General features: G+C 40.9%; 2 protein-coding genes across 12 annotated transcripts in view; one reads left to right on the forward strand and one right to left on the reverse strand.

Moving 5' to 3' along the window:
* LOC123792895 (uncharacterized) overlaps positions 1-6,615 on the forward strand; it is a 29,274-nt gene extending 22,659 nt beyond the window's left edge. For 3 of the 10 annotated variants that reach the window (XR_015726077.1, XR_015726080.1, XR_015726079.1), the window contains 2 exons: positions 1,517-4,989; positions 5,998-6,615. Coding sequence is in view for 2 of the 10 variants with exons in the window: in XM_087865393.1 (XP_087721519.1) it covers positions 5,998-6,142 (145 nt within the window). In the remaining 8 variants the exon portion in view is untranslated. The remainder of the gene's footprint in view (positions 1-1,516; positions 4,990-5,997) is intronic. The other 7 variants (XR_015726078.1, XM_087865392.1, XM_087865393.1 and 4 more) reach the window with 5 other exon arrangements.
* The window catches only part of CDK19 (cyclin dependent kinase 19), a 164,082-nt gene continuing 138,912 nt past the window's right edge, over positions 618-25,787 (reverse strand). For both annotated transcript variants that reach the window (XM_045798476.2, XM_045798477.2), the window contains 8 exons: positions 21,041-21,172; positions 16,733-16,876; positions 16,496-16,565; positions 11,749-11,821; positions 11,249-11,346; positions 10,485-10,563; positions 9,516-9,782; positions 618-5,013 (listed from right to left, as the gene is read on the reverse strand). In XM_045798476.2, the coding sequence (XP_045654432.2) occupies positions 4,882-5,013; positions 9,516-9,782; positions 10,485-10,563; positions 11,249-11,346; positions 11,749-11,821; positions 16,496-16,565; positions 16,733-16,876; positions 21,041-21,172 (995 nt within the window). In that variant the 3' untranslated portion in view covers positions 618-4,881. The remainder of the gene's footprint in view (positions 5,014-9,515; positions 9,783-10,484; positions 10,564-11,248; positions 11,347-11,748; positions 11,822-16,495; positions 16,566-16,732; positions 16,877-21,040; positions 21,173-25,787) is intronic.

Consider the following 25,787-nt stretch of genomic DNA (forward strand, 5'->3'; position numbering starts at 1 on the left):
ATTCTCTTATCCGGGTGGCTGGTTAGAAAGGCAGCTTCCGTCAAAGAATAGTTTTCCAAGAGAAGCTCTACCCTACAAACGGCGCTGTACTGAATATACATATGGTCTGTGACAAGCAGTGAGGCAACTGGACTGTGCAGTATTTATTTTAAATAGAAATGGAAGTTTTGTGTTTGTGCCACTTAAACATTCTTCAGTTTACTCCATGACACCCTTGGTGGTATTAGGTTCATCAAGTAAACTATAAGGGGCAGCCAGGGAAAACAGAGTGTTCTCATAAAAAGGAGAAGAACCCAATGCCTCTCTACCCACAAAAAGCTGCCTATTTGTTTTTTCCAAAACGTCATTCTGATCTTCATTTTTTTATAAAAAGGATGTTTCCCCGAGAAATGTTTTAAAAACCGTGATTTTGCTTCTGTGGTATAAGTACGCAGTGTGTCTGTGGTTTTGTGACATCGTAAGCATCCTGAATAAAATAACATATTGCAACTCGCAGGGAGACTTTGCATCTCTGCAGGACAGGTGTCCTCTGAGAAGCTTCTAGGCATGCAGATAAAATTTTGACACTAAAACTTATTAACAGGAGCTTTCCTAGACTTAAAAAATCCACAGAGAAACAAAGTCAATTAAATTTTATTACAACCAAGAATATAAAATAAATGCAATGTAATTTATTTTAGTTTTAACAGTCATTTCAAGAAGGATGGCAGGACAACTCAAAAGCAGGGAAACACTCGGGCTCCAAAGTGGCTGCTCTCCTGCCCCCCACGGAGCACGCCTCGCTGGGGGGCAGCCGGCTCTGAGCACACACTTCGCAGCAGAGTGTGGGAAGCGTACACAGTCATCTCTATAATCATAGAAAGAGGGGTGCGTGCAGAAAATGGCTGAGAGAAGAGACAAGGACAGGTACACTTCACAGATAGGAATTATGGGAATTACAAACTAGGCAGTTTAGAAAGGATATACTACATAACATATATAAAAAGTACTTTAAATTGTTGTTAAAAAGGACATCTTCAGTCCAGATTTTGTGTAATACTTTTAGTGTCTACACAGACAAATCTTTAAAAAAATTAAATAGTATTAATTTACTAAATATTTAGGAGATAACAGTGCATTAAGGATCTTTTTCATATAATACATACGTATCACTCCTTTGCAGTGATCGCGTAGAAGAGTAAGTATGGCCTTAGGTACAGCACATTTTTTTAAAAATCCTAAAACAATGAACTTTGCTTTATGAGATCTGTGACTACTCTTGAAGATGATGGGGGCCTAAACTGCTATGTCTGATATAAAATGTTACTTATACTTGAAATCCTTCGAGCCTCCTTTAGGCTAACTGCTATGTTACTGCCTTTCTCCATTCCCTAGAAAGATATCGCCAGAGAGTTTAGGATTTGCAATTTTCATAGAATTCTTCCTTCATTGTATAGTTTCTGCCACATCATTTTGTTCAAAGCAGAGTAAGCTGCAAATCTCATTGTCCAACGATTTTTCCTTTTCCCTCGAGCAGAGAAAACAGCATCGTTTCAGAGGCATACACCCAGCAGTTGCTTCACCAGGAGTGAGGCAGTGAACACGTAGGTAAACATCGTCCCTTTCCATTCGTCAATGTAAATTAGGTTTATAAGAGCGAAAGAGTAGTGCAGAAGGGCAAAGGTCTAAGTACTGAAGTTTTAAAACCACACAGATATAAAAATATACATGCCCTTGGTTTTCGTATGTTACTGCACGATCTACTTTCATCACAAGGATTGCTTCAGCCTCATAGTAACAGCCCTGCCACCAGGCTACCTTACCCTTGGGCTCAGCTCTCCTGAAACTCTAGAATCCCTTTTCCCAAACACACACCTCACCAGAAAGCTAATTTCAAAAACTGATTTGTAATATGGAGGGCAGAGGAACTTCACTTTTATTCGTTCCTTCCTTTCAAATAACCTCCCTTGGTTTGGGTGTTTTCATGGGCTGAGCCCCCTACCCCTGCATTCTCAGGGAGCAAGACAGTTAATACGTTTTCAGAGAGGAATGAGGTCATTTGGGGACCACAAAGTTAAATTCTAACCTCAAAAAGCTTCACAGATCTCCCTCAATGTCCCACAGTTTAGGGTCCATAAGAATGTTAAAGGCTTTGTTCCCCTTCACGGAGAAAAGGAACTCATGAGCCAAAATTATTTCAAGGGTACTGGGCCCAAATGGGCATCCCCAACTTCGATGCAAGAATGAGAAGAGGGCTGGCCGGTACCAGCACAGTGACCAGAATAACAGGAACATCTGGCTGTATCCTAGAGAACACCCTGGACTAGGAAAAATGGATGAAATCCCCTCACAGTTTCTGTATCAGTTCTGCCAATAAAATTAGCTATCTGCAGGGAAAGCAGGGTAGTTCTGTGATTATGTAAGCACATATCACAAGAATAGTACCTCGAAGCTGCTCAGAGTATTCAGGGGCATGGTGTTTTGGCCTATGCATGTAGGTGGGCTCTCCTCTTATTAAATGTAAGTGCGCCCAAAGGGCAGTGACAGAGCCTCTGTTTTCATTGTAATTTCCCACAACCACTTAAGGAGTGTATTCTGCTTATAAGGGCCACCCAACTGTTGTCGAGAGGCTGCTGTGAACATTTCAAATCTGCATTAATGCCTGTTGTGATATTTAATTGCTGGCTTTCTCTAAGGTCTATAGAAACCTCTCGATAACACACAGAATTCGGAATAATAACTCTATCCAAGTGAGTAGAATTCGGAATAATAACTCTATCCAAGTGAGTCTGGAAGTAAAAAAAAGGACCTTCATACTCTTATAAGCCACTCCTCTCATCCCAGGAGAACTCACTGTCATGGAATGGATCCTAAGCTCCTTACGGACAGGAAGTATGTCTTGCCCTTTGAGTCCTCCAGCCAGCATGGCACTGGGCACGTGGTGAGGGTACAGTCAGCATCCGATGACCAATAACTCTGGACAGTGAGGCTTCAGGGCACAGGACAGAACTTTACACAGGTAGCTACGTTATGCAAAGGGCAATCATTTCTCATTTTAAAAAAAATGGAAGGGGTGAATTACCATAGAGACGATCAGAAATTCCTTCCAATGGATCATGTCAACTGTTTCATCTTCGATGTTCATGAGTGTCACTATATAGCTTTTATTATTAACAAGCATTATTATGCTGAGATCAGTAAGGTCCTTGCTGGCTACAGTATCACATTAATAGTGCAAAATGTATACTGGCTTCTGTCTAAAATCTTATTTTACTTGTGTATGGACCCAGAGTATCATAACCAGGTAGATAAGTTCACAAAGAATAGTTTTTTAAAAATGCATATAACTTGCATATACAACAATCAGCTATCTCTTCTAGCTCAAGAAAACATTTAAAACAAGGCTGGTGCTGCTAGTAGCATTCAGAAGAACACAAATTTCTTGCCCCTTACATTACAATGGGAGCTCTAAGTTTTTACATTTCCTGTGACTCTGGGGAGGGAGGGGCTCCTTTCCCTGGCTAAGAAAGAACTCAGCCTCTAATTCATAGATCGTGGAAATGCACTTTATCTAGTATAGTCATGTATACTTTATCTAGTATAGTCATGTATACTACCTGCCCATAGTTTTTTAGGCACAATTATTAAGTTTTCTCCTAGGGGCAAAGAAAGCATTCAGTGCAATGAAAAGATTCTTGATAGAATTAAGTTTCAGTAACAACAGCAAAATTATGCATACATAATACATACTTGAAACATGAATAAAACCTAAATTTTTAACATGCTTTAAAAATAGTCACTCTATGTCTAATGCAAATATGGAGAACACTGCTCTTTAAAAGCAGATTAATTTGCAAATCAATTTGCAGGCTTCTGTTTGAGTACTCTTGATTATGTAAGAAAGTTACTCAAGCTAACCCCGACGTGAAGAAACCAACGATTCTTTAGAGAAGCCAACTTTATGTACAATACACACTAAAAGCTTTTCCTTCAAAGGTAAGTAACACACCCTTTGATCAGCATTACTCCTTAAAGAAACCCTAATGCAGTTAATACTCTCTTCTGCTTTCTGGTGTGGGGCACCAGAGGGCTGCAGTTCATCAAAGCTCTCGAAACCCTTTTTAAGGTAGACTTAGCCACATGAAGTTTAAATGAGAATTCTTCATTACTGAATACTCTTCGGAACAAGGTGATTCTGGGAACTACGTTCCATGTGAATGATTGATTATACAAAAACTAGCACATACTTCACTTCTTCATAGCACAAAGCATAGTAACTGTAAAGATCTAGGCTGTTTTTGGTTGTAGGTTCCCTCTGTCCCACCATTTGTCTTCTTTTAGACCTTCCCTGAAACTAGATAAATAAAAACGTAATAGTAAAGTACTTTGGGACAGTAACAGTTTCTGTTTAAGACTTCCATGAGCAAAACAGTCATATTCTGTGAAAACAACGTAGTGCTTTAAAAGGTGCATTTTTACCTGTGTTGCTAGATCAGTTCGTGAAGTATAAAACTATACACCACTGGAGTCCTGTTTCTAAAACATTAAAATCCTATTAAAAGAGCTTCGAAAAGATAAATCATAGTGATTGCTACAGCATGAGAAAGGTGCACCAGGAAATCCTTCCAAAAAATGCTGAAGGTTACAGAAGTGAAGTGCTGGGTTAGCTCAGACGCTGGATCAAAGTCACAATGGAACACATGCAGGGAAAGGGTGTGGGGGGACTTCACAAAAATCTTCTTTACGTCAATAAAGAAGAGGCATCAGTCAGTCCTGCAAAATGCTCAGGATGGAGTCTTCCTCCTAAGTGGATGAGTTTTAAATGGCATCATCGTTTGCATTTTTTGGTTCTTTTCAATGCGGACATCATATTGCTGGAGTCTGTGCTCTGGGCCGCGGCGGTCAGTAGCGGTGGCCCTGGTGAGACGGGTGGTACTGTGCGCTCTGCTGGGACGAGGACGAGTAGCCGAGTGTGCTCTGGGACTGAGAGGATCCCTGAACGCTGCTTTGGTAATTCAGGCGAGAACTGGAGTGCTGGGGGAAGGAAAGGGAAAAAGGGAATCACTGGGGGAGGCAGAGAATGGCTCCGGGTTCAGATCCACGGCAGCTGACAGCTGACGTAAGCTTATTAACACATTTTGCACATCTGAAACCATGGCCTGCCACCACTGTGACAACATGTTGTGGCAGGCATGAAGTTTGGGTGGATTTCTGTGGGGCATAAGCCGCGGTGGCAAAGAAAGGCAGAGGGGAAACGTAGGCTGACCCCCTGCTCTTGATACTAACTCTGCTGAGTTGTTCTTTGTGTAACTGAGATGTGCAGAAAGAATGATCAATTTGGCACACTGAATTCATGGTATTCTTAAATGGATACGGATGTGCTGTTAATTTCCTCATTATAAATAACAAAGCGATGATTAAGAAGTCATTTTTAGAGAAGAGAATTTTCAGAGGTAGAGGTTGGAGTGGCATCAGCAGCACCACCGATAAGACAAAGCAAGGCATGCTAGGCAGGACTGGCAGCAGTAAGTGCGTCGTATAAACCACAGGTAACATTTAGAATGAAAAAGAATGTTCATACATGAAAATGCTCTCAAGAGAAAGCAGAGACAAATGTATTTCAATTCAATGTTTTTTTTATTAACTGAAATGAAACATTCATCTTTATGGCACCAAGGGCAAATACGGAAAATATGTTTAAAAAATCATCCATAGAATAAGAACACGGTGCCTAGTTAGAGATAAGCATAGCCGGAACCAGTGTCTTTTGCTAAGCTCAGAAGGCTGGTTTTTCCCGTGAGCAAAGTGGGAAAGATCTTCCTAATAAAACCATTACTCGGAGTAAAAAATGTAAATGACCTTGAGGTACTGGGTGTTTAAGGAAGGACAAATCAGCAGGGTCCCCCACTCAGTGTGCAAAGGCTGCCAAACCGAACTTGCAACATCTGGTCTAAGACAGCAGGGCCATAAGACAGTCTTGGTGAAAAACAGCTCTGCTTAGCTCCTTCTCCATTACAGAACTCCGGCTCGCTGCAGAGATCAAGATGGAGTCACTCGTGTCAAGCAGGGGCCTGTGTCAAGCCATGACATGGCAGTGAAGGGGACTGCAGCTACCAGATATCGCCGAGACCAGCACCAGCTGATGACACCTCAGAGCTCATAATCAGCAAAAGCAGAGGAGGTCGGCAGGGGCCCAAGACTGATGAAATCCCTTTAAAAAGGGAGAATTTTTACAGCAAACTATCCCACTCCTCAGACACTGACCCGTCTATGTCCGACCACTTCAAAATGGCACCTGCAGCCAAAGGCTCTGCCTGATTGATCTCTGAACAGAACCGAGATCTTCCACTGCCTGAACATCAGAAGCACTAAGTGCTGAGAGCTGACCTGGACCGGACCGAGACATTGTCTCAATGTGCGCCCAGACTGACTTCTCGTTTGGTTCGGTAACTTCCTGCCCCCTATGCGACCTCCTTTGTTGTGTGACTTATCTTGTGTTCTGCTCTGTGTGCCATGTACGGAGCCAAGTTAATCATGTAGCGAAGTCACTGAGGAATCCTCAGTGGAATCCTGCGCCTGCTTTATAATGATGTTAATCTTGCTTTATGACTGAATAAAGCTGACATTGTGGAAAGACGCAACTTGTGTTTGCACCTTCATAGCGTGCTCATGACACTAGATGTGTCAGTGTAAGAATCCTTTCAGGCTCCCAAATTCACACGTTTTATTTTTAGGTTTATTATGAAAAACACATTCTTTCCACTCATAAGCCCTACAATTGTTAGGCTGGCTATGATTACTTTACTTTACCAGATTAGATTCAGCACGAAAGTTCCCCCATAAGAGACAAAGAACAAACATGTTGAAATGTGAGTCACAGGTAGGTGCAATGGGGTTCTCCCACCTCCATGTCATACTGATCTCTCCAACGAAGCAGCTGCAATACCTACCCATTCCACAGATACGCTATTTTTAAGTAGATAGCATAGTATAGGACAAAGAAAAGCATTTTGAAGAATTCTTGGGTTTGAAAGGAATACAGTAGGGAAGTAATCTGTCCATAACGGACTATACTCAGGTTAATATAATACGATCAGAGACACAAAGATGAAGCAGTATATAATAAAGGTTTGGTGCTCACATAATAGGAATAAACTACTGTTGGGAGGGGGGAACGGAATTTACAATAAAATTCAAATATGTTCATGACTATTACCCAAATTGCATGCTGTTTTTAGTAGGTCAAAATGAAGCCTTGATTAGCTTCATTGTGTTTAGAGAACAAAGCCACAGGCTCCAAACGGTGTCACTTAGGCCAAGTCACCAAACCAGAGCTTAATACCTGATCTAATTGCAGTTTCAACTTTCCCCAGAAATGTAGTTGACCAGGTCAGTCAGGAAAGTTTCTGATGGGTGCCAAAAAGTCTGCCACCTGGGCCCTCTCCGTTCCCCCAAAGGAAGATGACGTAATTTACACAAGACCCCTGCTCTTTCCCCCTAAGGGAAAGTGACCCAGCCTGGAACAATCTTTGCTTCTCTTTTAAAAACCTGCCATTTTGCACAACTCCTGGGAGCTCCCCTCTACTTGCTAGATGGGCTGCTGCCCAAGTCACAGATCATTTAATAAAGCCAATTCGATCTTCAAATGGACTCTGTGGAATTTTGTTTTTTAGCCAGTGGAACCAATGGAAGTGCTACTGTGTACTCCTCTTTGCAGGGCCTCTCTTCCAAGAGAAGTTTCCAGAGAAGAGGCTGTGTGAAAACACATTCGTCTGCAGATATATTCAAAACGTAAAGCCAGTTGAGGCAGCTATTTGTTATGTCTTTCTCGTTAATGTTTCTCTTGATTCCCGTTCCTTATCAGTGAGTTTATGGCTCCCTTGCCTGTGGTTTTTGTTTTCTATTATCTCCATCCTCTTGCTCCTCTTCCACCAGCACCCTGAGGTTCTACATTTTTTTTTTTTAAGTTTTATGGGTTTGTTTTTGTTTTTCCCTTTCTTAGATCTTAGCTGGGTACTTTCCTTGAAAATGAGAGGGAAGAAAGAAGAAAGAGAGGGAGAGAGGGAGGGAGGGAGGGAGGGAGAGAGGGAGGGAGGGAGGGAGGGAGAGAGGGAGGGAGGGAGGGAGGGAGAGAGGGAGGGAGGGAGGGAGGGAGGGAGGGAGGGAGGGAGGAAGGGAGGAAGGAAGGAAGGAAGGAAGGAAGGAAGATGAGGGTTTTGTGGGGTTTGTTTTTTTGCAGTATTCCCTATGGTTTTCACAGGTATTTTTACCTCTCTCTCTCTCCCCAAATACTAATAATCCTGAGACTTTTTTCCCTTTAATTTCCCAAATTACTAGTACAATCTGTAGATGCCACTTTTAGACAACAAACTTGAGCAATGAAACTTGATCAAGGCAAAAGGGCCCACAGCGACCCCCTGGCTGAACACAGACGGGCCCCTCAGGTGACCCACCTCAAGATAGCCATCGGCTGTAACTGACCAATGGGCTACTTACAACCAGGTACGGTTAGCATAAAAGGGGAGAATTCCATAGTCATCATACCTCCTCACCTTCCCGCCTTCACCACAGCCCCACCCACAGCCTCCTGGCATACAGCCTGTCGTCTGCTGTCCTGTCTGCTGTCCTGCCCGTGGCTCCCTTGCCGTGTATTCAATAAACTTCGGGCTCCTTTGTTATCCTTTCACCGCCTGGCCCACCAGCTGCCACTGGCTTCCACCTATCCTCACCCCACACCTGGGGGCCCCTATCCCACGGAGAGAGACACCACATTTAGCCAGATATCACACAACTGTAGTGGGGTTTTTTTAAGCTTAATAATAAAAAGTATTTTCTAGTCTCAAGAATACTTCTAGTGAGATTCAACGGTGATTTCTGAAAAGTCTCCATCTTAATCCCTTTCTATGTTTACATGGCTACTTACTGATTATTTCCTGTCGGTGACAGCAAATCTTTCTCAACTATGCAGCTTATTTTGGACAAAATAAGCCGCCACTCCTCTCTCTTTCAGTTGCTTATCTAGCTATCTTTTCTGACCCAAAGCTGACAGGCAGCTGGAACGGTAATACGAGAAATTTTCTTTGAGGAGGGAGATGCCTGCCTCCCCTTCCCTCCTCAGGAAGTCAGGAAAAACCAGTCAAGAAATGAAATGTTTTGTAATTACGTGAAATGTGACCAAAATCTTCATTTTTATATAATGACCTAGAAATAGGATTGTAGCGTTTGTACGAACTTTAGAGTTAAGCACTACTTAAGCCTAAAAGGCTCTATTATAAAATTGACTTCCGGGTCGCCTAGGCGGCTCAGGGGGTTGAGCGTCAGCCTTCGGCTCCGCTCATGATTCTGGGGTCCGAGGTCGAGCCCCTCGTGGGGCTCCCTGTTCAGCCGGATGTCTGCTTCTCCCTCGACCCTCCCTGCTGCTCGTGTTCTCGCTTGTGCCCGTTCTCTCTTAAAAAAAAAAAAAAAAAAGAATCGACTTCCCATTTCATAAAACCTACGGCCGTTAACAAGAACAAAATGCAGGGGCAGGGGAGTACCTGATAATCCGACGGCATAACAGGCCCGCCTGAGTTTGCGCCCGAGGGCCCCAGGCGGGGCTTCTTGTTCGGAGGCACCGGATTGAGGCCCGAGTCCTGACTGTGCTGCAGGCCGGCCCCCGCAGCCCCGGCGCCCGCCCCCGCCCCGCCCGCAGTCCCGTTGGTCTGCGTGCTGTTCTGCGGCGGCGGGGGCGCCTGCGGGGGGGCTGCCGCCTGCTGCGCGGGTGCTGCGGGCTGCTGATGTTGGTTCTGCTGCTGCTGCTGATTCTTGGGAGAAAAAGAACGAGGCAAACTTGGTTTGGCACTAAATTTACAGGACGGTGCTTTCTGTTCTATTCCCTTTTTTCTTTGTAACAGGACATTACTTTGATGACTGGACACGCACACTGACTGCCGGCCGACCAAGCTGGCGAGCGGCGACCTAGGTGGGACGCGGACGTGACTACAGCCGGGGAACGCAGCATCCCCAAAGGTCAGAGTACTGAGTCCTGAACAGGATGCACTCTCTGAGGTTCATTTACGATCGCGCTGTCACCCTCCGCGTCAGTCCCAGACACCGCGCTGAGCGCCCGCGGCACCCCGGAAGTAGTTCTGCAGTCGTGAACCCAGCCTTAACGGTGTCCATCAGGAGTTTGGAGAAGCAGAGGGATACGGGGAGGGCCTGATCTACCCAATTACAGGCAAAGAAGAGAAAGATGCTTTGCCAGCAGCCTGCATAAAGTGATGGTGATGACACCGAACAAACAAAATGCAACAATTAAGAATCAGGGAATAAAATGGGCTCTAAAACAAATCAGAAGTTCATTTATCTGTAAACTTATTACATTTCGAATTGCAAAGTACATCTGCAATCACGTCAATACACACTTAATTAAAGGCAGTTAAATATGGAGGAATCATTCTACTTCCCCCAATTCTGTTTTTGCCTCCCTTACTCTCTGGACGTGAAGTACACGGTGTAGCTTATACCTTGTCACCTTTCTCTTCAGGTTCATCTTCATTAAGGAATTCTCGTTTGGGGTATGGAATCTGGCAGCCAGCAAACACACTACAAAATCATTTAAAAAAAATATACATCATGATCTAAATTCTACAGTATCATTGCCCTTGTTAACTTAAAATTCCACTTTTTTTTCTTAACGTATTTCCCACTCTTCATCTATAGCTAATATTTGCTGGATGCCTCCCAAGACAACTTAACCCAGGCAAGTAAGAAAAGAATTTGTGGTGTGCCTGGGGGCGCAGTCCGTTAAGCATGCAACTCTTCATTTCGGCTCAGGTCAGGATCTCAGGGGTGAGATGGAGCTGCACTGGGCTCCGACCACACCGGGCATGGAGCCTGCTTAAGATTCTCTCTCTCCTTCTGCCCCTCGCCCCCCTCTCTCCCTCTCTAAAAAAAAAAACAAAAACAAAAAAAGAATTTGTTGTCTAAGTTTTATACTAATTGTATAAACTCATCTGGCTGACTGATCTTAAAGTCCCACCTGTTCTCAGCTTTAGTTTTTTTCTGTAATACTGAATAATGGTCATTCCCAAAATACTCATTTTCGTTTACACCTCTCTATAGTTTTGCCTGTTCCAGAATACAGGCCCTTTCTCTTGAGTACTCCTTCTCCAAGGTAGTATTAATGGAGAACTTCAGTGACACTGCAGTAAAGTGCTTCTCTTACTTTCAGCCACCATCCGACACCCTCAACCCGGAGCAAAGGGCACAGAAAATGCAGGATACATACTCTAATGTTGGCAAGGGGTCCTCCTGAAAATAGGGATCCTGCAGAGCCTGCTCCGAGGTAATTCTCTTGGTTGGATCCATAGTAAGGAGTTTCTGAAGCTAGAGTAACACACAAGAAATTGATAGCACGTGGAAAGATTGCTTATAAATCAATGTTTTGACTTTTGTATAAATGTCTAGCAGGATTCATATCAAATGCCATTTTGTAGAGCTCACCGAGCTATTAGTACACTACACACATTTACGTGAAATTGGCAGAAATCATTAGCATTAAAGCCCTTTAAGAATGTAATTTTTTTTCCTGCTGATAAATCATTGGAAAAAATTAAGTCTAGAAGTGAAAGGTGACACCTCACAAGAAAAATATTTAATTTTGCCTCAGCATCCACCAATTTTTTTTCTTTCCAAAGAGGAGGAATAGCTAGGACAACTCCATGGTGAATGGGATGAGGTGGCCTGTGCCACGGACCCGACGTCCCCGTCCAGAAGAGAGGCACCTACCAAGAGGAACACTTTGCTGTCAGGCTTGACCTTGTGTTTCTCCATGTACTTTATGAGGCTACTGTTGGCGTACCTGCAAGGACACAACAATCACGCATCACTGTGAACACTCACACATTTTTTTCATAAAATGTTTATTACTGAAGTACAGGTTACACAATTTGTATTTTTTAACGGAAACCTCCCAGACTGGTTTTCCTATAAGGTACATGTTTAGCCCATTGTTTTTTCTGACTAATAAAAGAACACATGACCGAATACTGGCAAATGTGTGAAGAAGTAGGAATTGTTAAACACTGCACGTAAGAGTTTCCATTGTTATAATGGCTTTGGAAAACAATTATACATTAACCATTAGAGTTGAAAATGTAAACAACCTCAAATCTAGCAATTCCTTTCCTAGGTACATACTCTAAGAGATTCCTTTGTGCATGTTTATCACAGGGTACATGAACGAGAATGTTCTTAGCAGCATTTCTGTAGTAGAAAAACTGTAAACAACACAAATCCCTATCAACTAAAGAATGGGTACATTGTTATATATTCACAGAATGGATGGTTACGCAATAGTAAAAATGAATACAGAAGTTGAGTGGGGAATAAAAGCAAATAAAAGCAGACTATAGAATATAATTTCTATAAAGTTCAAAGATATATTAAACTGAAACAATAATCCACTTAGAGATACATACACCTGTAGCAAAACCAGAATAAAAAACGTGGAATGATAAATACAAATTCAGAATAATGTTTACCCATTGAGAGGGACATGAACAGGAAGGCAGTGTACACAGAGCACTTCAGTAATCTTAGTAATGTTCTATTTCTTATGTTGAGGGGTGAGTAGAGGAGTATTCATTATATTATTCTAAAAAGACTACGTATCGTATTTTCATCATATATGTTCTTTCCTATATATGAAATATCTCACATTAAAAAGGTAAAAAAATAAGATACATACATATATCTTATATATATCATATACATATATATGATATATATATAGTTTATGGTAGAAAATTTAGAGAATACAGAAAAGTGTAGAGAAGAAAACTGAAATCACTCATAGTTAAGTCATTCGATGATTAAAAAACCAAAAAAACAAAACACTGTTGATATTTTGCTAATTTTCCTTTGGCATTTTTGCTACATATCTATGTATGATACAAACACAGAGGGGTTTTTGTTTTGTTTTTGTAAAATTGGGATCATATACAAATTGTCCTACCTCTTTTCACTTAATAATAATGTTTCATAAACATTTTTCCTTGTCGAACACTACCTACACTATTAATTTGCAGTGGCTATATATTCCTACTGTTACTGATGTTTGTTTTATTAAGAAATATGGGCCCTTGTAGGTTAATCTGACCCGCATGGTAGGGAGACAATGCTGCACAGCAGGTGAGAATCAGAGACCCCTCCCAGACTCCTTGACTCCCACATTTACCAGCTGTGTGATCCTGGGCAGTTCCTTAGCCCCTGCGAAAGCCTCAAGTTCCTCCTCTGGAAACTGAAGATTATAATCATACTATTTTACAGAGTTGTTGTGAGGACCGTATGAGAAAATGTAGCTAAGGGCTTAGCACCATGCCTGACACATAGTAAGTACTTAGTAAGACACGTGCGGCTGCTCTGATTGCTTCCATAGGATAAATTCTTGGATTTATTAGGTCAAAGCCATTTTTACGTGCTCTAAACCTTGCTACACAAAGCTGGCCCTCAGATCAGCAGCATGGGCCCTGGAGAGCCTGCATTTTTAACAAGGTCTTCCGGTGATTTGTATGTACATTAAAGTTTGAGAAGCATTGTGCCCATTTTGTCATACCCTTGCCAACCCTGGGTATGTTCATTTTTAAAATCTTTGCCATTAATTTAAAATATTCTCGGAGTGCCTGGCTGGCTCAGTCAGTAGAGCGGGTGACTCTTGATCTCAGGTTTGTAAGCTCGACCTCCACCAAAGGGTATAGAGATTGCTTAAAAATATAATCTTAAAAAAAATTTTTTTTAAGTTTTTCCTCCAATACCAGGAACATTTTTTTTTTTAAGATTTTATTTATTTATTTGACAGAGATAGAGAAAGCCAGCGAGAGAGGGAACACAAGCAGGGGGAGTGGGAGAGGAAGAAGCAGGCTCCTAGCGGAGGAGCCTGATGTGGGGCTCGATCCCGGAACGCCAGGATTACGCCCTGAGCCGAAGGCAGGCGCTTAACCGCTGTGCCACCCAGGCGCCCAATACCAGGAACATTTTTATTAGCAAGGTAGTCACTAAGTTTGTTAATGGGAAGAAATTTTAAAGTTTATATAGAAATGGGAGTTTGTCTACATATATGTCTTTGGTCATTATATTAAATCAACTGATTTCTTGGGTTAACTCCAGATTCTAAGTTATTTGTTTCTATCGGACCATGCTTATTGGAGCATTCAATTTTAAAGTCAACTTAGAGATAGCCTTTTAATTCCACTTTCACCTTGCCTTCTACTGAGCGAATAAGAGCTGACACTCTGGAAAGATTACAGAAGCTTCTATTCACTATCCCTCCCAATTCACTAAAAGAAGGTCAATTCTTTTCATCTGATATAATGAAAGCAAGTTATTTTACTTTTTATGGCATTTCAAATCATGTTTTCTGGAATTTTTAAATTATATTTTACTTTAGTGACTTGTATGTACTCCATTAGATTTAGCTAATTTTTAATACCTTCCTTTTATCTTATGTATCAGTAGCCTGCTTTCACGGGGTAGAACCATTTGCGTAAGACACATGGGCTCTTATTGCTGAGCTTCTCGAACTATTACTTTTCCAACTGAATTTCATTTATCGAACTATTACTTTTCCAACTGAATTTCATTTATCTTTTAAAACTTCTCTCCTTTTATTTCCGGTTACCGTAAACACTATCATTCTATGTGAAAATTTTCCTTTGGTCTTTAAACACTAAGATAAATGTTAAGTGCTTACATTAATTTTCTCCATCTTTGATACTATTAGCGTGTCTTCAATTACTTGTACCACTTTCATTAATACCCCTTTGACAAGTAATTAATGTACCGGTACGTACCATGTACCAGGCCCTGGGGATACATACAACGGTGTATAGAGTATTCATAACCCACGCTACCTAGAGGGAAAGGCAGGTAAGCACTCAAGCGAACTGTAGTGTAAAGTCATCAGTGCTGAGAGAAGCAGCAAGGATGCTGGGGAGGAGCTGGGGGGGAGTACCTAACTCAGACCCAGAAGGTCAAGGGAGGCCTCTGCAGGCACGTGATGCCTAAGCCAGGACCAAAAGATAAGTAGAAAGGAAAAATAGGAGTTAATCTGAGGAGTTAAAAGGAGTGGGAGGAAAGTACAACCTAGACTGAAGGAACAGGGTGTATAAAAACTCAGAGGTCAAAAAAAGCTCTGGGTTTTTCAGGTTCTTAAAGAAATTCATGATGTCCAGGCTACCGAATACAAAGTGGACAGTGGTTTAGTAGATGAATTTGGTGATGTGGAAGCCGAAGCTCTGTAAGCCATCCCAAAGAATTGAGAGTGGCAGTGAATTAAGAGCAGCGAGGAGACCAACATGATCCAATTTGCTTTTGGCAATGACTGCAGTATAGACAGTGAGTTGGAATAACGACCGGAGGTAGCAATGCCACTTGGAAGGCCACTGCAGGATCCTAAGTGAGAGACAGTGGTGATCGGGACTGTAATAGTGGCAGAGTAGATGGCGACAAATACAAAGAACTGACTAGACCTACTGTTTGGACCCCGCAAGGTAAAATGGGAGAGAATGGGATAAGAGAAGGATTGGGGATAGCTCAGGTCTTGGGCTTGAACAACTGGGTGAATCATGGAGCCATTTCCTAAGATAGGAAATACAGCGGGAGGACGGTGTGGGAGGATAGATGATGAGTTCAATTTTGGACATGTAACTTGAAGTATTTATGGAACATTCAAGTTGGGATTTCATAAGGCAATTAGACAAGTGGGTCTGAAACTTGGAAAAGAGATCGGACTCGGATGTGTAAACTGGGAGTTATCAGCATAATCAATGGTAAACTATGGCCAATAAAATCAGAGAAACTGCCCAGGGAAAACGTCCAGAGTGAGAAGAGAGCCCAAAACAGAACCTTGAGCAATGAGTGTTATCTTTAGGAGACAGATAGAGGAAAAACACCCCACCAGGGACCGTGTACAAAAGGGGCCAAAAATGACAAGTGTCATTTCCTACTTCTCTTTATCATGTCTGCTTTTGTTCCTACAAGCCATCCTGTCCTGAAATTTTCCTGTTCAGTTGGCCGAAAGAGAACCTGTTTTGCCTTTTCCTCCAGGCGTGCACATTTATAACAATCTCCTCTCATGTTGTCACCTTTATTCTCTCATTTCTGCTCAATATACACCGGTGTGTTTTACACCTTCTGCTGTCCTTCCTGGTTGCTTGACCCAGCATTTCAGTCATTATTCAGATAAAGATAAAATCACAGTTGCGGCCTTAAACTCAGCCCTCATCACGCTAAAATAGGAGAGACGTTTAAACACTACATTGACCCTTAAAATTCTTAAAGGTTTGTAAAATACTACAGCCTAAGCCTGACATGTACGTTAACAACATCTGGGATAGCGTCTTTAAATCATAAGCATAATTAATATGTTAAAATCTAAATTTCTGGTTTAAATACTAATCTATATCTGGTTTTTAAAAGGATTAATTTAAATATTCCCATTGAAGTTACTACTTATATTTAATATGAAATTACTTACGTTGTTCTTCTAAAGTCTTTCTGAAGTGTGGGGTATTCTGGCATCTTTCTAATATCTTCCCAATCTTTATCTTACAAAAAAATATCGAATATTGTTATAGAAAATAAGGTCACTTACATGAAAAAATCTACTTATGTTAGCTTAAAAATATACATAAAAATACTCAAAATATGCTTTTGAAAAGGAATTATTTTGAAATATGACTCCAGTATTATTTTGAAAAGAAAAATAAATTACCTGCAGGAAACCCCATGACACTAAATATCCGATCTAGTTGATCATGATGAAAGGGGTTGCTTGTTTTTATATCTTCCTGACGACAGTGAAAAATAGGTTCTGAAGTCAACAATTCAGCAAATATGCAACCTATTGCCCATATATCTAAGAAGGAAGAAAAACAAGTTTTTATACACATTTATTATATTTCTCGGGTTATAATTCTTGAGTATAATCACAACCTACATATAAAAATACTTTTCAGTGATGGAATATACAGCTCTATTAAGAAGATATAGATATAGATGACATGAAAAGCTGTATCATCACATAACAGATTAAAAGCCAAATAAAACACATTTACTTATGAATTTCCTAATGAAGATACACTGGGGAAACTCAATTTAGCAAGTAATGAATTTACACTTAGGCAAAAGCGTTTCTAACCACTATTAATAATGTAGTCACTGAAGCATTCAATTAATAATCTAATGCAGGGTTAAGTACTCATGACCTGAAGACTAAAACAATATCATCATCAGGTATAGTGATATATTCCTTTAAAGCAATCAAATGCATAATGATAGAGCATAATTTCTGATTTGTGAGTGTAGACAGACAGTATAGGCCATATAAGATGATTTGGAAAAACTCAACTTCTGTATGAAAGACTACCAACTTCAATTTTTTCAACAAATTGTAAGGTCTAGAAGCTGATAAATACAAATATCTACGGGTACAGCATGACGCCCATAGAAATAGACGTTATTTGAATATATTCAGTAGGATCAAGCTGCTCCAACCCTCCAACACTCCAGGACAAAGTCGGACATCTTTAAAAGTTTTATTAACTATTTTAAATCACCAGTTATAGATTATTCTATTTGGATTTTACACGTTGAAAAGCTGTAATTTCGATTCTGACTATAATATTATATTCACAATGTTTTGCCAAATGTACAAGTGAATTAATTTTTGTAAGATATATATGCACACTTGCCCACTTAAATAAATGCTATTTAATTTTTCTTTTTTAAATAATGCACGGACCACAGTACAGTATAGAAAAGCACAGTGTTTAGTAGCCCACTAGATGTGGGAATCACATTCTGTAGACAAGCTAAATAAGAAAAAAGCCTAATTATACCCGTTAGGTAGAATTAACATTGGTATGCTATTTCATAAAACAAACTGCCAAATGAAAAAAAAAACAAAAACAAAAAACCGGAGAGTAAGTGTCTTACATAGCTGACTCCGTTCAGGAGCGGCTTCCTTTCATGTGCATCAGCCTTTTGGATAATGGAAACACAGCCCTTCAATAATCATTTTTATTGTACCATTACCTGCCATCTTAAGAGGCTATAAAATATAATTTAATCTTTCTTAATGACTCAAAAGGGTCATCATAAACATCCATCATGAAAGAGTAGAGTAATAATACTCTTCAGTGTCTACTTTTAAATTCTTTTCTCTCTCCCACGTCATGTTGTTGTCACTCTTGCCCCTGATACAGCTGCCTCTGACACAGTCCCATCTCTCTTCCTGCTGGCTGCCTCTCCATGAAGTCACCTGGGACTGGGACTGCATGTTCCTGGTCATGCCAGTTCCTGGTTTGCCTTCCATTTAAAGGACAGAAGCCAGGATCGAGATTCTCCTAAGAACTGCTAAGAGAAGGAACCTCAGTGTAGCCGGTAATGTTAAGTTCTAGGGTTTCTTGCTTCATATTAGCCTCTAATTTTAAATGGTCATCTGGCTCTCGTATCATCTATACCGTTTCTCAGCTCTCATTCCTCTATCAATGACTTGTTCCTCCCTTCCTCCCTCTACACACACACACACACACACACACACCACGGATGCACAAACGCAGTGACTCCCCTCCCCCTTTAAATGTTACTCCATAAAACGTCACTGATATCAAATCATCAAACTCTTCTTTTATATGCTCTGAATAGATAAAATACTCATTTCTGACATGAACCAGTATGGAGGAGAGTAAGAACGAGTGAATGTGTAGGTATTTAGTATATTTATAATGTCTGCTATGAATATATTTGAAACCTAAAAATAATTGATTTGGGGATTATTCTTTTTCTGTGTCTTTTTTCCTAACTGCTATCCAGAATGGATAATTGCAACTTGGCTAAAATTGGAAATTAGTGATTATATTTGTATCTTTATCTGTAAGTTGCAAACTGGTTTAAATTCAATTTTAGTAGTCCTTGCCCTGAGGAAATAGGAAATAGAGTTGATTTCCAATTCATACCCAATTATCTTTATTTCCCCAAAAAACATCTAGCTTATTTCAATAGTAGAACAGTTAGTCAGAAAATATTCATAGAACTGTGCTTCTCAAAGTGTGGGCTGTCAAAATGTATGGACCACATACACAGAATCATATCATGGCACATATCAAAAATGAGACTTACTACCATGGATTTGCTCTATAAGAATCTCTGAGAGTAGGACAGACTTTGGTGGGGAGTCATTTAGTTCAATGGAAGGTTTTGGCCAAATGTGCCTTTTCTTACTGGAAATCTCCCTTCTAGATAATAGACTGCATGTAGCTTGGTAGGAGCCCAGGGAATGTGGATTTCTACTGTTACCATGTCCTCTACTTGCTGCCCTATGCCCTGGGTTATCTCATCATCAATTTTGCTCTGAGGCACCACCTGTTACTTCCCAGCTACCACCCCCTTTCTCTGGTATATTTTCAGTCTCTTCCTATCCCCTGGTTGTCTGGTTCTGAGATTGTCTAAGAGACTTTACTGTTCTCATCTGAGAGGTCTAATAGAAAAAGCAGACATAATTCTAGAAGTTGCAAAGATACAGCTCCTCAGTAAAAATCACTCACTGGAATGTAAGTTAGAGTCAGGCTCTGATTTTAACGCCTCATTCCGAGCGCACTCTATTCCTTCCGTCTGCTTGTGTAGTACTCCTTTCTGCAGCCTCCACACACAGCTGCCACGGTCTGGCCCGATGCCGATGACACGGCCTCGGCAGCCTCTGAATGGGGCCTTACCAGGGACTTGGCTGCTAGCAGAAGGGTCAAGGGTTGGTCTCACACGCCCCTATTGTCAAACACTCATGGGCTTTTTCACGGATTTAACAAAATCTTTCAGCAATATTTATAAAGTATTACAAGATTCCAGCACTGTCCTGGCATCTCAATCCTTTGACGAAGTATAAATGTGTGCTGGGTGTTGGAGTTTTGCAGAAACCACATCTCCTGATGAACGAGGACATCACTATATTTTAATCTTTGTTTCTCCTTTTACCCACAACTAGGTTAATTATTGGTCTAATCTTTTCAAACACAGGAACTACCTTTGTAGTTCTTCGCATGCCGTTAGATCTTTTATTAACTTAACAGAAAGGCTTGTGCTCATCTATTTTTAATAATTTTATACTTTTATCGCCTTTATTCAATAGAACTTAACCAAAGCAGCTAAATGTAGTAAAACATGATATTAGTCTATTACCAGTAAATGGAAAATTCAACAAAAGGAAAATTTCAAGAAATATACCTGGCAGATTTCGGTACCTTATAGAACTAGCCCAACCCAGTGACAGTACTACCTACCCTTCTCTATCCTCTCTTTTTACCTCATTTAAAGAGATCTCAAGGGTTGAGGAGAGTTCTCTCTTCCTGACTCCCCCAGTTCATAGCTGGGCCCTCTGAGGAAACCGGAGTGATCAGGTAGCAAAATCTCTGCTTCCTCTGTTTTGCAGACTTCAAATCCTACACAGAGTGTGTTTGTAACAGGCTTCCTCACTCCGTCTCTTCACTTAGTAACATGGCAAGATGCTGAGCACAGCTAACCCACCCGGACTCTATTTCCTACTGTAACGGAGAAACCGTCATTCTGATAACGGTAACGGCAGGAGAGAAAAATCTGTCACGTTATTTCTTGTTGAGGAAAGGACTGACTGACTGACTTCTCCCCCAGACAGAAGGGGCTCTCTTCAACACCACCCTATACCTGTCTTCCGTTTTTCTTTTTGTGGAGAAAACAATTCTAAACCTCTCTCCGGTTCTTCTGATCAATGGTAGGTAAGTGCGAAATAAAATTTCCATAGCAACTCAACAGGCTCAAGTAACTCTGTTCTCTACAAGAAAATGCTTTCTTCTTGTTAAAGAACCATATTCCCCTACGAAGTTAAAAATCCTAATCTACCAGAATAGAATATCTAGGAATATAGAAGACAATGGGACTTCGACAAAGAGATATAAAAGTGGTTTTTACAAAGCAGCTTCATTATTGTTATACCATTTGGTATTTACGAGACTTCGATGCTACAACAGTAAGTCATTTTAGACTAACTTACCAATGGCCTTTGTGTAATGCCTCGCACCAAGCAGAAGTTCAGGAGCCCGGTACCAAAAAGTCACAACTACTGGATCCAAATCTGCTAGTGGCTTTAGAGGAGAATTGAATAATCTGGCAAAACCCATGTCAGCTAAAAAAAAAATGAAATAAATTAATATAACACTCAGTTTGGCATGCTACTAGAACCATGCAAGGTTGATGACAATAGCCACTAGCCTTATAAAGCAATCCTTTTCCTCCTTTTCAACCAGGGGTCTGCACCAGGCACCAGATTCCCCCTTCGGAGGCAGATATTATTATTGTGCCTGTTTTACTGATTAAAAAACGGAGGCTTAAAGATATTCTGACTTGCCCAAGGTCATAGAGCTAGTAAACACAGAGTCATAATTAGAATACAGGTCTGATTTCAGAACCCTGGCTTTTAGAAACATTGCAATAATCTTAAATGTTTTATAAAATTGAAATAGTCTACAAGTTTCCATGATTAATTATGACCTCTGTATGCCTATGAATCTAAAAACTGACTCCATCTTAGTTTGGTGTGAGCTGGAGTTGGAATATGGACACACGAGAGCCAATTTGTACACATTTCTTCCCAATGCTGAGTTCAGTGATGTCATATTGGTGACTTGAAACTGGCTATGATGGGAATATTTGCATCATGAAAAACAACAAATGCTACAAATTGGGGCTTTTTTAACCCCAGAGAGTCACTGTTGTATAATTACCAGCACATCATAAACATGTTTCCAAGAACGTGTATAGAATAGGTAAGAGATAATTTGTTATAATTCAGGATTTAACAAAGCTCTATACCAAAGCTAACTGATTTAAATATTAGAGGTGTATGCAAGTAGTAAAAAGAATAGTTACTACTATAATAAATTCCTGGAGACGATCTAATTTTCTTAACATTTCATCAATAACAAACACCTTTTATCTATCAAGCACTTTAGAGTTTACGGATGGTTTTCACATATATCATCCATCGCTTCATCTAATCCTCATACGAATGCTGGTTTAGTATTTTGTTCCCCACCTCTGAGATGAAAAATCTAAAGCCCGCGGCAGTTAAATGACTTGCCCAAGGTCACAGGGATAGGAAGTAAAAATGCCAGGGCTCAAGCAAACCACGTTACAATTTAGCAGCTATATTCTTAATCATTGATCTGACATCCAAGAGAGATACTCCCATGTCACAAAGGTAAAATCACGAGAATGAAAAACCTCTATAATTTGAAATATATAATAGACACAGTATATTTTGATAATAAGGAATAATGTACATTATGTAATAGTACATTAAGGTTTCAATGATAATCATTTAATCTAAAATTAACATGCTATGATATACATTAAAATTTTAATTGACAGTGATTTTATTTCTTTGGAGTGTGAATAATTTACAAGACTTTCTGAGAATGCTTTGGAGAACACAGGTCATAAAAAAATAAAGCTATCCAAGGAAGCCTGTGCTATGCCTACTCTTTCTTAACTAGATTTCCCTAGGGCAAACGAAAACATTCAAAACCATTCTACCAATATTACGCCTACTTCGAAGCACTGCTTTATGTATTTAATAGATGCTGATTGTTACTGATGGCAAAGGAATATGATGCAATGCTGTCTCACCCACTGAAAAGCATATTATTTTTAAGTAAAAGCTAACGCCAGTATTTCTCCCCTTATTGTCTATCTTCTTTGTTTTATATAAGCCTCATCTATTCACTGTCAGGTAAAGTCAAGTCTAAAGGAAACAATAAACATTCTTAAAAACAATTCCTGTCTATTGTTTGAACTTTACAGGAGTTTCAAACCCTTCCTCAAATAATCAGTACTTTAGACATAAGGTAACTAGCCTAAACATTACTAACAGTTGTTTTCCTAAAATTAGATATGAGTGAAACTGTTCAATTCAGTGGACTGCAGTGGTAACATTCTGGTGTGAGGGCTAATTAGATAGTATCAGATGATGGAGAAAAGCAGGAAAAGGCAGTGCCTACCACCAAGGAACTTACACGAAGGTGAGGTGACAAAATACACGGAGTGGATAAAAGCAAAAAAGGGTAAGGGCTGTAAAGCTAAAAGGAAAGTTGCCAGTGGCTTCTACTAGACTTGACGTCCTTTGAGGGGAGGGCTTGTGTCTCCCTGGCTTTAACTGGAACAGTGCTTGCTAAACCTCTGTAGCACTGGACTAAATTGAACGTGGGACTTGAGCTGTATTGTACCTGAAGGGTGAATCACTGTGAACCGTAAGGGGGGCAAGCAAACATTTCAGGTAAGGCCTGAAATCTTAGGCTGCCGGGGCAGGGGAGGCTCAGGGGCAGTGAAGGGCATGATGCATTTTCCATTTGCACTTTTCTTTTCAAGTCCTTTTCAAAAAAGGACTGTATAAAAGCGTTAAGCATAGGCATCCAAACATTAACTAATTTTTAAAAAGTAATGTGCTATTAAAACAAAATTTAAAAGCAATTTAATCAACTAGATTGCCGACTAGACTGTTGGTATTGCTTATTGCTTACTTTTAACCCTGATTTTATCCCAAATCTTGGATAGAATGACAATCCTAAAACTCTTAACAGGAGCGCAACTAACGGGCCTGGCTGGAACGCAGCATTTATGCTGCGGACGACTGGAGATACCTGGGAGCGGTGGGAAGACAGTAAGTGCGGGTGACCGGGATAAACGTGATGACTGGTACAAACAAGGGGGAGTATGGCATGTGACGATGAATTTGGTTGGAAACAACGGAGGAGAGGTTGCCAGCAGCACATCCAAACAAAGGTAAAGATTTCAGCTGGGGTGAGAGAAGAGAATCTGAGATTCAGATCTTAAAATGACTTTTATAGAATCCACGATTTTTAAGGCCACAATTTATCGATTCCTTAAGGAAGTAATTGCAGAGGGAGGCCACGCCCCAAGCCAGTGCCTAGGGGATCTTGAAACAAAAGGCTAATAGGAATAAAAGCCAATAATGAATAAAATGCAGAAGTAAGAACAAAAGTGGTAAATAGAAAAATAGAATCCTGTGGTGTCATATAGACCAAGGGAAAAGACAGCCCTGAAGCCAGACTAGTCAGAGGAAGGAATGACTAAGGCAATAAAGGAAAACGGTGACTAACTACAGGCCACTGGCTCTGGTGAGAAAGAGGTCATAGGTGACTGTCTGGAGAGCAGTTTTGACATAGGGATGGAATTAGAGGACAGATCATAACAAATTAGGGTGAGTGGAACCCGTGGGTGAACACAGTGTGTTCTACAAGTAGAGGAACAAGGGGAAAAAATGAACACGTGGTAAAGAAAACACAATGGATATGAGAAGATTTATTCTAGAATTGTGAAGGGGGTTATGAATGTTGAAAGGTGAAGAGAAGAAACCCGGGAAGCAGAGAGTGGAGACACAACAGTGTGAGAGCTTAAGTACAGCAGGAAGATATTTAGAAGCTGGGGTGGGGGGCGCGCCAGACAGGACTCAGGAAGGGGGAGAGTCGCTCTTTGTCTGAGACCCTTTCAAAGGCAGCACTGTGCTGACAGAAAGTGGACGGTGAGGGTACAGCAGACGGCTTTGATATCTGGGCAGCAACGTTTGTTGCAGGGAAAGAGACTCCCGACGTGGAATTCGAGCCTTCCATCGGAGAGGGTCCGTAAGCTGCAACCTCTCTAAAGCCAGCTCCCCTCCTCGCGCACACCCACCGTGCAGGGTGGTTGAGTAAAGTAAGCGAGGTAACGTGTGACGGCATTTACCACACTGGACGGTGAACTGTCTGTGTCACTGTCCCGCATAGGGAGGGTCACCCGTCACCACCCTTTCCCTTTCAGCCATGTCGAGCAAAAGGTAGGGACTCGAATACCTACAGGAAAAAGTATGAGCGTGAAACAGGAGGAAGTGAGGAGTGGTGGAAAGGGGGTGGGGCGGGCGGAAGAGGGAAGGGAAGGAAAGCAGCTATTCAGTTCTTAGTGACCATCAACAGTATTTTTTAGGACTCTGAATCTCAGTAAACTCGGCATAGAGGTTTAAAGGAAGGGAAGTTGGTTTAAAACAGCTTCTTCTGGAACTAGGCTAGCAAACTAATCGAAGAAGTAGAAAACCAAGCAGCAGGCAGGCGCAGTTGTAGCAGGACAGAACGGATGGGTAGCTGGTCAAGTTAGCACGATTTTGCATCACCTCTAGTATGATATATTCTAACAGCAAAGAAAGCAGGTAGATGAAACAAAATTTCTTTTAAAATCCTTCTAAAAACCATTGAACATTTAACAAATGTAATTTATATTACAAAAAAATTAGAATAAACCATTTCTTTAGCTCATTTTCTTCCCCGATATGTCATGTGTATAAATGATGCCAATTTCTTTTAGAACACCCTCAGGGTTGCAAAGGAAATTTTAAGATATAGATAGGATTCCTGCTGGTGCCTTAATTTAAGACTACCAAGTAAGAGAGTCTATAAACATATGGATTCATTTGGAAAAAGTATGTTGGTACCTGGCCCAGGCATGCAGGGGGCAGGGACAGGTTTCTGGGGAAGACGTGTGTATTAGGTCAGGAGGGAGAGAGGCATTCTGGGAAAGAACTCTGGTGAAGCTGAGACAAAAGCAAGACTTAGCAGATTATGCTTAGGGTAACTGTGCAGGGCAGTAATCACGGCACAAACGGATGCTTGGGTACTGTATGGGAATGACGTTTTCATGGGCTTGCTTGCCTCAGCTTAGAATCACAGAACCTTTTTGGGGAATAAACCTGCGGA

This window comes from Ursus americanus, chromosome 11 (genome assembly GCF_024610735.1).
Source record: "Ursus americanus isolate L20-20 chromosome 11, mUrsAme1.1.p, whole genome shotgun sequence".
Taxonomy (NCBI): Eukaryota; Metazoa; Chordata; class Mammalia; order Carnivora; family Ursidae; genus Ursus; species Ursus americanus.